The sequence below is a fragment of the Haliotis asinina genome, chromosome 5 (genome assembly GCF_037392515.1).
Source record: "Haliotis asinina isolate JCU_RB_2024 chromosome 5, JCU_Hal_asi_v2, whole genome shotgun sequence".
Taxonomy (NCBI): domain Eukaryota; kingdom Metazoa; phylum Mollusca; class Gastropoda; order Lepetellida; family Haliotidae; genus Haliotis; species Haliotis asinina.
The window spans coordinates 75,551,849-75,563,974 of NC_090284.1; the positions used below are offsets into that span (position 1 = coordinate 75,551,849).

Consider the following 12,126-nt stretch of genomic DNA (forward strand, 5'->3'; position numbering starts at 1 on the left):
TGCTTTGGATGGAGTATTTCCACCAGCGGCGTAAAACTATCACATTCCGTCTTTCTATACTAGATACATGTCTACTGCATCTTCGGCACTATTGGTTCTACACTAGACTGATTCCAGGGGTCCTGTCTGAAATACTCTCCAAGGCGGCGGTAAATCAGTGTACCCCTTACAAAAACTGATGAAGAATAAGTAGGTATAAAATAAATATATTTATTTATGTATGTATATTATATCACAGTAAATAAAAAATAAATATTACACATTGAGCAACATTTGCTACCTGAAAATACTTTTGAAAAATGACTTGGAATGTTTCATTTGATCATCAACTTCTATGTGAAATGTTCTGATCTCCATCGGGTTCAGCGTCACGTGGAAGGGGAAGGCCCATTGCAGTTTAACAGCAGCACCTGCAAGTACGAATTATTCACAAATAAAATCTGCACAAACGCACACGCACACGCACACGCACACGCACACGCACACGCACACGCACACGCACACCCACACACAAAACCATTAGACGACAGACAGAAAGTGGATGACGTATCTGGATGATGTATATGGATGACGTATATTAACATCTAGATAAATATTTAACATTTCCTAAGCAGACTATAACTATGTCTTTGACAAATAGGAGTATAAACCGTGCCACTACTGTCAAGTATGGGACGTATGGGAATTTTCTCTCGGTATCCGCTGAAGGATTTATTACATAAATTCACTGTTATCAGGGACTGATACGACAGTAACCATGGTGACAAATACCGACCCGTCTCACTTTTACCTATTTTCTCTGGCGTGAGTCCAGATTCTGTTCTCCACCTCAGCCTCTTCACGTGTGAAGCCATAAAGTTAGCACCAAGACTTAGTTCCTCTATCGCTACTACTTGAAAGGCACCAAAGAGATTCTGTAACAAACATGAGGACAGTTATACATGCACAGTATCACTGTTTCATCGTCTACACAAAGGTCAGAGTAACGAATTCATTCACGTAACTGATACAAAACTGCTCTAGGTCCTCATTCACAGAATGCATATGTGTTCGTAGCATATACAAGTCCACCTACTTATCGGTCTACAGTATATGACTCGCTGCGAAAATCAGTACGGGGATGACCGCAAAGATTCACCAACCTCCAGGTCAACACTATGACACTGACCGCAAAGATCCACCCACATCCAGGTCATCAACACTATGGGACTGACCGCAAAGCTCCTACCACCTCCTCGTCAACACTATGGGACTGACCGCAAAGATGCACCCAACTCCGGGTCACCAGTATCTGTAGATCCACCTACCTCTAGGTCAACTGTGGCGGGGCGGGACAGCTCAGGATGTTCCCCCTTCTCATAGAAGTGTTCCAGTCTCAGTAGAAGTACGTCTGTGTTGTTATCTTCTACATAGTCCAGAGTTAGCACGTGCACGTTGGCGGGGAGACTGGACTTCAGTCCTGACCACTGGACGGGAAAAGGACGCTATTATTTTAATTTTCACGTTTGTAAGCAGGTTCCATGATCATGTAAATTGAGACGGCAACTAAGTCCTATTTGTGATTCTCTGACAGTCACTTTCTGGAAGACGCCCCGTCACTACAAACCTGTTTCGACTGTTTCTTCTAAAAATTAAAAGGCGACTCAGCTTGTCGTAAGAGGCGACTAACGGGATCGGGTGGGCAGGCTCGCTGACTTGGTTGACGCATGTCATCGGTTCCCAATTGCGCAGATCGATGCTCATGTTGTTGATCACTGGATTGTCTGGTCCAGACTCGATTATTTACAGACCGCCGCCATATAGCTGTAATATTGCTGAGTGCCTCGTAAAACTCAACTCACTCACTCACTCACTCTTCTGAAAATATTGCTTTTACAAATTGAAATTGTCTTTGAGATCATACAATCGCACGAACAATCCATGGAAACACTTACGGCCGTAGTCTGTGCCGTATCCCATCTGTTTTGGTTATTAGAATCTAGCGGTATAAAAGACAGTGTCGGTTTGAAGTGGATTTCTTGAGCTTTTTCTCTTTGGAATTTAGCAGAACTTGTCTTCGTGCCAACATACAAATAATGAGTCCCTGAAAAAGTCACAAGTTATGTTAATGTTAAGAAAATGGTCATACTTATCGCAACAAGCGATATCTCCCTATCAGGGTAATAGCACTCACTACACGACCTGTAGTATAAGTCATGGGGCGTGGATATTAATAATTATTATGCAATGTGCAGTGTAACAACTACGTGAGTGGTTACATGTTCGGAAAATACAATGGTAAAATACATACTGGTCGAAAAGGAACCAGTCATGACCCATAACATGTGGTGACAAAGGGAATGCGTGGAAAGTGCATTGTTGCCTGGTGGCTTACACTTCAGACACGAAACTCACTCTTTATTTCGTCAGTGGTAATACTGAACTACATTGGACTCTTGTCAACTGTTTAAACTCACCCCTGTATATGAGCCCCTGACGATTCCTCCCTCTCTCATTTAGGGGCTCCCCGACCCCAAGGCCGTCGTCAAACAGCGTCCGGCGATGTACCTACAACATGACCAACCAATTTGAATAAAGATTCTTTCAGATGAATCCCATATCTTCATACCTCCTGAAGGGTGAATACGCATGTAGCCATAGTCTCTAGTGTGTTTACCTACACTAGCTTTGCGTACACCTTCAAATGTCGATTATGTGATCAGGAAAGTAAAATAGCATAAACATATCTCCCATGCAGTACCAGCATTTCGGTGAGGTAGTTTTACACGGCTTTGAAGGGTCTGTCACATTACACATTATAACGGATCTGGGAAACGACGATGAGCCGACCCAAAGAGGCGTAACTCTGCTCTGCACAGCAATACTGTAACTACCAGAGCCCTCTTGACACGTTGTCTCAATTGTACAGTGACAACACTCACCATCAACTCCATCTCCCCGTCGTGGATGCTGCCACCGCCTTGACACCGGTCTGTCAGCAACGTCACCTGGATGTCATGGTCAGCGTCCTGCGGCAGAAAGGAATATATTGCAGCTCTCCACGTGCACTGCTAAGGACACTACTACTAAGGTAACACTAAGGCCCTATTAAGGCCAACATAAGTACACCATCTACAATATGTCTCTAGGCTTGAAGCACAACAATACCAAAGCGATCTTGTTGGATCTAATCCATTTCCATTGGCCAGTAGTTGGATAGTTCCATAAAGCAAAACTTTTAACTTGTGTGGCCGTCAAGACTATTCCACAGTCGTCGAGTCCAGTCGTCCGATATCGAAGGTGCCTAATGACATCTGCGGACCAAATTCTGACCCAGTAGCTGACTGAATTATACCACGTTCCGTTCAAACAGGTAATATGGCAGGCACGTTAGACACCAGAGTCTGGGGCAATAACGCCCGTGTTGGAGAGTCGTCTGAATGGTGACACCAAGTTTATCGCTTTAACCTGTCCCATCCGCGAAAGTATTCACTGGCTGCTTGGTGATGAAGTAGGCCCCAGTATACTGGAACCCACGGCCATCGGCTCCTGCTCCGACATGGATACACAGTGTGAACAGTTTTGTCTCAGTCCCATAAGTCAATTTGAGATTGAAAAGTCGAACTATAGTCCATTCTATCTGGCCAGAAATCATCTACAGGCAGAACAGGGTGTACCTTTATAAACATCCTGCTTGTTACTGGGTAGTAGTTCCCAGCTACTCGGTCCTTCACGTCCAGGTTCCATGTTTCCCGGTAGTCACGTCTAGGCAACAGGAAAGTAGTATATTAGTCTTAGAGCTACGTATACACTGTATACGGATGGGGTTGAACTTACAGCTGCTTGCATTAAACTCAACACGTATTGCATACCCCGAAGATGACGGGAGATCATCAACCCCTTCCTCTCCCCATACTCTTTATTCAGTTCATCAGGAAAGTAGTATGTGTGTAATAGCATAAGGATGCTATTGTGGTTGTCAGGTTGTCAAAACGCAGTAAAAGAAATGTATTTTTACACCACAATTTCTGCCACTTCCCACGACCGTTCATGCACAGGAAAATTATAGCTTGCTGAAGGTAGCAGTTACCTCCCCTCATTTGTGAATTGACACGTTAAGTGATTTCTTCAAACCCTGATGTGTCGTATGACAAGGTCGTAAGAGACAGAATTGTCATTTAAATCCCAAACCTTTCCCGCACACCACACACGCACATTCAGTGCGTCAATTAAGTCAATCCATGTCACTGTACCGCGTTTAGTTAGACGGCATTTGAAGACAGCAAAATGATGTGACTATCAAATGTAATGTAGCGTTGTCGTATCCCGATTTCGTGTAAGGAAGTACTTTCAAACAGATGTGAATAACTAAAAACAAGTGAGCAGTATTCTAGGTATAATCTCATCGTGGGAAACACACGAGCAAGGGAATGATGTGTGTACACCTAGAAACATGCCCAGGGCACACCGGCAGTCGCTCCCAGGATCAGAGATTTCTGGCTGCCTAAGGCCGGATTGTGATGCGTCAGCGACCGGGCCTGGTGTGCCACAATACGCACGTCGTCTATGTAATATTGCTATTTCACCATGTGTAGAGCCATCTGCAGAAGTATGTCAATTTGAAGAAGACTGAAGAATGAAGCCCTATAACCTTTAGTATGCACCGTGGTTATCTGTTATAAGGCTTTAAATGCTAGTATCCCTGAAAATAATTACAGTAAACCGTGCAGGATTATTTTCTTTAACATAGATATTGTACTATACTGATTGCACCAGATTCTAACAGTGATTTTCCTTTTCTTTGTTAAATGTTCTCGTCACAATATGGCTGAGATATTGCCGATGTGACGTTAAATATTAACTCACTCACTCACTCTAACAGTGATTCAGGTCAATGTAAAATGTGCGTCCCAGTCCTGCAGTATGAGCACGGCTTATCTGACAATGAAACAAGCGAGTGCGACACAATAACAAAGCAGCCTCAATCAATGACCTGAAAGTGTTTATACAGCAACACACCCAAACTTACTTTCTCTTGAGGTTTTCGCGACCATTCGAGTCGGTGTAGAATTCTCCATTTGTTTGTAAATTTGTCTTGAAGAGAGATACTACTTCTTTCCCCACATGGTCCCTGGAATCAAACAGATGAAATCATTCTGGTTTGTAATTAACCCAATCTGTACTACTGTACACTGGACGTAAAAAGAATACTGTCTGAGATGGTTGGCTACACGATTTGTTTATGGATGTGTAAATGACGTTTTGTGTTACTACTCGAAATAGACATCATTTCGCTCATTCTGTTCATGTAAGTGTAAAAACTAGAAACTACATCAAAATTTTCGAACGATTTCATAAAAGACATGATACTATTCAAACAGAAAGGTTTGTTCAACAAATGTGAAATGATCTAATTTTTGCCATCAGTATAACTTCTGTTCTTAGCATTTACAAAGATTAATGGCTGCAGCTGTGTTACTAGTACTGGGTAACACCTGAATGAGTGCCCCACATCTGACGTACATCTCAACGGGGATAGGGCCGACAGTCCACTCCAACGTCAAGTAGTCCGCATCGTTGTAAAGTCGGACCACTTGTGACACATACTCGTTGAACCTTTGGTGAACCTCTACCGACTCGGAACCCTGGGGTCAGAAGGTACACCATAAAGGGTTTAATGTTAACATATAAGCAATGCGCATGGCAGAGTCAAACGCTAATCATGATAATTGGTCAAACATTGGTTTTCGTGCAAGAATCGATATCACAGAGAGATTCACATCATACCACTTTGAAAGCCGAAATATCCTTTTCCTCATAAATGCATCATGTAATCGAACCTTTAGTGTTGTGAAATGTCCAATAACTTCAATCTATAGATTTACAACTGTGCTGTGAATTCTATGCAAACAGCGGCATTGTTCACATGTATCCCTGTGTTGTATTCTACCAACACCATTCACACACCAACTTTTATGCACTGACACCTTTGAGTAATCTGTGTGGGGCCGGAATATATAGGGAAAAGGAAAAAGGGGTGAGTGGGAGGTAGATGGGTGGGTAGGTGTGGCATTGGGGGGAGTAAATCGATGCTGATTACCGACTATCGGATCTATGTCAAGATGTGTTTAAGTTACGAGATTCACAGACGACAATCGTTATGAACAAGTGTCAAACACTGTCTATGAACGAGGACGTGTGTCTTTTGGGACCCACTCCACCTCTATGTGTTCTCTCCCACGCTTATGATTTGATCCCCGTTCCCATCCTACTTATCTCTGTACGTGCCCGGTCTTGTACACAGTGTTTGCACCTACCTTGAAAATCTTTACGACAACTGGCTGCTCCGTCACAATGGGTTTGACGTCATTAGACCTTGGAGCAAAAATATAGGCCCCGGAAGCACGTGGAGCAACTCGACTCTCATAATAACCATATTCCTGTTTGAGTTCGAGATCAATGTCAAGATCAAGGTTTTTTATCTGTGATATGAGGCCGTCATGATCGATGGTCACTTTGAGGTGCTGTAAGAGGAAATGATGTGGAAAAAGCATGTTTGAAAACGTTACATTCAATATAACAGATATACACAGTAAAACCAAAGGTCAACAAATCTCGCGATTACAGCGTTCGCATAATTTTACATTTACGAGTGACTTTATTATCTGGGCTTGGCTGGAATTATATAAAATCTATAGTTGTTTTTATATGACGCCGATTATAAACCACGGTTTGTCTACCTACATCATTTATTCTGACCCTTCTTGAATAAACTATCAAGGTCGTATTAAACATAGAATTAAGTCAAAAGACATACTGACCTTATTGTCAATAACCATAGGCAGCTGCGGACTGGTGGCAACGACCCGACCAGTGTCACCTAGAAACACATAGTCAACATTTCTCAGACATGTTTGAAAGACCTTGATATACATACTCGCGTAACATCGGAACGATGGTCTGAGACATTTGACAGTTTCGTTTACAAGGCTTTTTGCTTACGTATTAAATTTCATCCAATTCATTAAATTTATGAATAAACTTACAAACTTTATTTATTCTGTGGAACGTCAGATTATCCCTGGAGCACTGACACGAGTGGGTGGGTGATTTGCTTAAGCCATTTTGAGCGAGGTGACGGTGTTAAGACAAAGTTGACACAGAACCAGTTGTAGATGTAACAACAGATTGAAATTGGTTAGAAACGTCGCCAATTTAAACAGGCTCCATTCCATCAAACAACTGCAACTGTAAAGAACCTAATGGAACTTCATGGCGTCATTGCCTCGGCCTATATATACATTGTCGTTGTGTAGCGTTATTATTTCTGAACAAAGTAGATGTTACTTCTGTTATACTCCCCGGGGCTCTGGGTTTGTTTTTGTTTTTTTTCTTTTTGAAAAAAACCTCCTAGTTCTACGACATTCACAGATCACTTACTCTATTGGTCGTAATGTTCTCTGTGGACAAATGCAATATCACGCTATCACAGCTCGAAATGAAAGGCTGTTTCTTACTCATAAGTGACAGCAAATATTTTGTTTGTTTTTGTCCATTAGGGAATAGAAATAAACTGTCGTTCGGCGTCTATCAAGCATTCATCATGGACACGACTGTTCTTTTGTGTAACGGCCTGACAATTGCGCAGTAATAAGTCGCGTGCTGCTGACAGCGCAGAGCGGCACAGCGCATAGCGGCACAGCGTAGAGCCAACAATAAAATACATGTCTTTTTTGCAGTTTATTGTGTGAAACACACTTTGAGATGCATTACAAACAATGTGCCGTTCTTGTTTCACTGATCCCATGCATACGTTCTTTGGGACCAGCAGCCACCCCATCCGTAACACGAGTGCATAAGTCTGTGGATAGGAGTATGCAGACTCCGCGCAGACCACTAGGGCGTTAGGTTAAGTATCAACATGTACCTGAGGATCGAACTCCCGACCATCTGTGCCCTGGACAGACGCTAAACACCATGCAGGCGTTTGGCCTTGACATACACACTTGGACAATGACAGCTACTGTCTGTCCCGTCACAATCGAGAAGAAGGCAGTAAGATCTGACCCCGAGATTACACGTACAGAGGTTCTCAAGAACGTTGGACAACGAAGACATATACCAAATTACCCAATAGGCATTTTGATTGCTTTATCCGGTAATAATATCGACAAGGACGAGGTTCTGATGTACACATGTGAAGAAATCAGAAATTTCGGCCCCTCCTTACAAAACCCTATTTAAACTGGTAATGATTACAGAAAACCTGTGAATTTGGGTGTCAACCAATAAGGGTCTTGAAGGGATTTGAGTCGTTAACGGATCGGCGTCTCTAAACAGCTGTGACCGGTCAGTGGGCTATCCCTTCCCTATAACATTGCAATATATCCAACCGGAGTGAAAACATACAGACAACTACGTGCATGGGTAGCCAGCCAGTTGACAAATAAAACACATACATCACCATGGAACAGTCTGTTGGAACTATTCTTAACACCACCAGCATCGTTACACAGTTTCAGAAACAGGGTGCTGGTGTTATAATAGTGGGGAAATAGAGCGAACATTGCTTACAGTGGAATACGAACCATCATCACAAACAACGTGCTGGTGTGTGAAACAGAGTGAATATTGTTTACGGTGAATAGAAAAAAACATCCTCTACGCACACAAACTCAGAGCGTTATGTTAGGAGCCATGTTGACGTGTTTGAGAACCTACCTGGTTCCCCTTGGAGAACAAAGCTTGCCATCCCCATTGCTGGAAGCTCCGCCTTGAACACAGCCTCGATTTGCGCATCGGACCTCCGGTCTGAGATAGCGGAAGTTGACTCTGAAATGGGAGTCATCTGGAACAAAGGACCATCAAATACACACTGTGGTCAACACGACTGCGAACAGGTCATGACTGAAAAATTATCACTCGAATGTAAGACGTTTTACTTCATACTTTTTATTTTGTCGCATTTGTTTTGTTTTTTTGTTTTCCATTTACAAAAGTACTCTTGTTTCACCTGAACGGGTACTTCTCCATTGGGACCAGTGATAACGTAACGCGCATGTGTGACCGGGAGTCTAACCCAGGATGTGATCGATCGTGACAGGGGATTGTAGATGAAGAGGGCCAGTTGGTGACTTGACTCGATCACTGGGCACATCGTGATATTCATCTCCGGGCAGAAGTGCTGGTGCATGGAATGGTCTGGGTGATCGCTGGTCAAATACTGGTAGGACTCGTCGATTACGGTCTGAACCAAGCAAACAGCCACGCATTAGTATAGAAGGTTGATACTAATGGTTGTCAATATATGTCAATTATCAAGTCATGCTATATAATGTGAACGCTAACGGAATGCTTTATGCTAATGGAATGTGCACTTGGTCCATGGTATTATATCACGCACCATCCCGATGTTTAGAACTCTCAACGCCATGAGGTGTGAAAAACCCTAGCTGAATATTTTGCGTGAGTAGAAATTGTAAACCAACACTGACATCTCATCCTGTCGGGTGCCCGTCTATTGGATGGACCATAGTCTAGGTTTCAATGAGACACTAAAAACGCCCAGGTGCTTATGATCAGTTAAACCTTATAATCTGTCTAACCAATAATCTGTGCACCCGCTAAAAATTGCTCTAAACGTACCCACTAACCTGTGCATACATGAGACTGTCTAACCGCAAACGTGGCCCCAACTATCCTGTCTATCCACTACTCTGTGCACCCACTAAACTGTCTACATAATTCCAATGTTGAGCTAGCTCACAGATGTGTAAGAATATCACACAGATATTGTGACACGATGAATGGGTGTCCTTAACAAATCTTGTGACAGATTACCACTTTTCCTGTGCCTCAAACATCAACTATTAGGATATTGAGAGTTTTTCTCATTGAATTACCCAGTGCTCGCAGTCATTAGCTGTTATAGACAGCGACGCCATAGGCAAACTGAGTCTCCAACATCACTGAATGGTAACACTATAATGTCGGTGTATGCTATACACTTTCAGACTATTGTCGCTGGTATGTACCTGGCACTGATGGATGCCCTCACTTAGCATCCTGTTGTAGTCCTGTACAACGTGGTGTTTCTCTGTACCCCTGGAAGTAAATAACAAACGTTGTACATTTTTTCAAATATGCCCCAGGAAGCTTAGTTTGACTACCCAGTATTTTTCTGACGAATCCTCAGTGATCCTTGATATTCCCTGTCCTACCTCAAAGGATGGGTATTTATCCGTTAGTCATGTAGACAGTAGGAAGATGGTAATTATCGGTGCTTAGACTGTGATATTATTGCAAACGCTGTACCCATTACATTGCAACAGTCTGAGACCATGGTAATTGACCCTTGTGGGCGTACACCTCTCCCTGACTATCAAATTGTCCTCATCTTAATGCACACGTGTATGCAAGTGCCGATGACACAAAGCTTCTCCGTGTTAAAACCATAGACTGGACAGCGTAGACATGCGGCTTCCACAGACCCGGGTGAGAGTGAAAGTGCACACCGCATGTTCTCTTGGGCACGGCTTGTTACCGACATATGGACTGGACGGCACGACCAGGAGAATGATGAATCACCAGCAACATAGACAGATAAATCCTGCTCTTATCCACTTTCCATCACTACCTGTGGTCGCGTGGAACTGATTTCAATCAGACTATACATTCTGTAAGGAAATGCTAAAACAAGTAAAATGTACACTTAATGGAAGCTCCAAAACCAGGTCAGTCAATAAGGTGATCAATATATCTCCTTGGGTAGTCTTCCTGTCACCATCACCTTTAGTCCTTGGCATTACAATTGCTTCCTGTCAATTTATACAGCGCGTTTGTCTAGATCTGTTATTCTAGAATCTGTGTCCCGTTTTCCGAAGCTTTCTATTCGTACTAACACAGAGTAGGCATCACCGCGGGAATGAATCTACAACTACACTGTAAGTCACCAGGGGTATGCCTGACACATGCCTCATACTTTGCCGATCTTTTTCTCATTTCAGCGTTTTGTTTATGTTCTGCTAAAACGTTAGCCTATAGATAGATATGACACTAGATATGATATACTGGGTATACTTACGTGATGGCATCGTGATGTTGAAGCACGCCCATGGCCGCCTCTGTGAAATGAGTGCAAAAATACGGTTGGGAAATACTGGCTCAAATTATTTGTTTGTTCATTTTCTGAATTGGTTTGTAGCTTTGCATTTCAGCTACTGCCGTTTAACTTTGTGCTAATTATTATTTCCTGTCAAATCCTCGTACTCCTATATACAGAGTGACTGTGTAGATGTTACACTAATTAATATGGTAGATCATATAACCTTGTGCTACTTTACACGAAACAACATACAAAATGGTCAGAAGGTAACAGGTAAACGAATGACTACAAGATACGGAATATGTATATGTAGTACTAAACTCATCGGCAATAGAATGTGAACACTTTTTATGTTGTACTTTTGGCAAAGTTGTCCTAGTTAGTAAAATACTTTTAGGCCCAAACAGACCGCCTATACACTAATCACTCTCCCAAACGCAGCATATTGGTTGTGATGAAACACGTGAAGTTGCGAAAAACTACAAAACGTGCATCTCGGAGATTTTGCAAAATTATTTGGCCTAAAGAAATCGCCGAAATGATGCAAGGAATCGGTGGCCACACATCCCAGCTCACAGAAAACCAACGAAGCGCAAACGGTTCATCACGGTAACGGCGATGTACCGTGCTACGACGTCTACTTGCAGCAGCTATCAGATCTCCCCCTTCGTGGAAACCAGGGACATCGTGGTGACCCAGGGACGTCGTCGGTAGTCGTCGTAGGTTACATTGGGCATAGATTGTACGTTACTGAGGGTTACGACATTGGTAGCGAGTGGTTTTTACAGAGTCGACTCACAATCTTCCATAATGACTGTACGTTTTGTTTTGATCTGACTGATCATTAATAAGGGTGTTCACTTTCTTTGGCCCACTAGTTTGTTTCCCGTAGACGTTGCTACTCGGTACTCTTTCGAATCTACGTAAAAGTTCTCTGAGCACGTGAAGAACGATGATGAAGTAACAAACACAGCGAAGGTTCCTCACGCGCCAAAAGGACATGGCTTTGAACATATGGGCTACTGACATGTGCATGAGAGAAA

At 42.8% G+C, this 12,126-nt stretch overlaps 1 protein-coding gene across 2 annotated transcripts in view; it reads right to left on the reverse strand.

The window, feature by feature from the left end:
• Positions 1–194: 194 nt before the first annotated feature.
• Positions 195–12,126, reverse strand: part of LOC137284277 (lysosomal alpha-mannosidase-like) — a 34,505-nt gene continuing 22,573 nt past the window's right edge. For both annotated transcript variants that reach the window (XM_067816030.1, XM_067816029.1), the window contains exons 12-26: positions 11,063–11,102; positions 10,014–10,083; positions 8,993–9,226; positions 8,701–8,827; positions 6,801–6,859; positions 6,297–6,503; positions 5,503–5,624; positions 5,009–5,110; positions 3,657–3,744; positions 2,922–3,008; positions 2,457–2,547; positions 1,935–2,083; positions 1,308–1,466; positions 791–914; positions 195–410 (exon numbers count right to left, since the gene is read on the reverse strand). In XM_067816030.1, the coding sequence (XP_067672131.1) occupies positions 277–410; positions 791–914; positions 1,308–1,466; positions 1,935–2,083; positions 2,457–2,547; positions 2,922–3,008; positions 3,657–3,744; positions 5,009–5,110; positions 5,503–5,624; positions 6,297–6,503; positions 6,801–6,859; positions 8,701–8,827; positions 8,993–9,226; positions 10,014–10,083; positions 11,063–11,102 (1,793 nt within the window). In that variant the 3' untranslated portion in view covers positions 195–276. The remainder of the gene's footprint in view (positions 411–790; positions 915–1,307; positions 1,467–1,934; positions 2,084–2,456; positions 2,548–2,921; positions 3,009–3,656; positions 3,745–5,008; positions 5,111–5,502; positions 5,625–6,296; positions 6,504–6,800; positions 6,860–8,700; positions 8,828–8,992; positions 9,227–10,013; positions 10,084–11,062; positions 11,103–12,126) is intronic.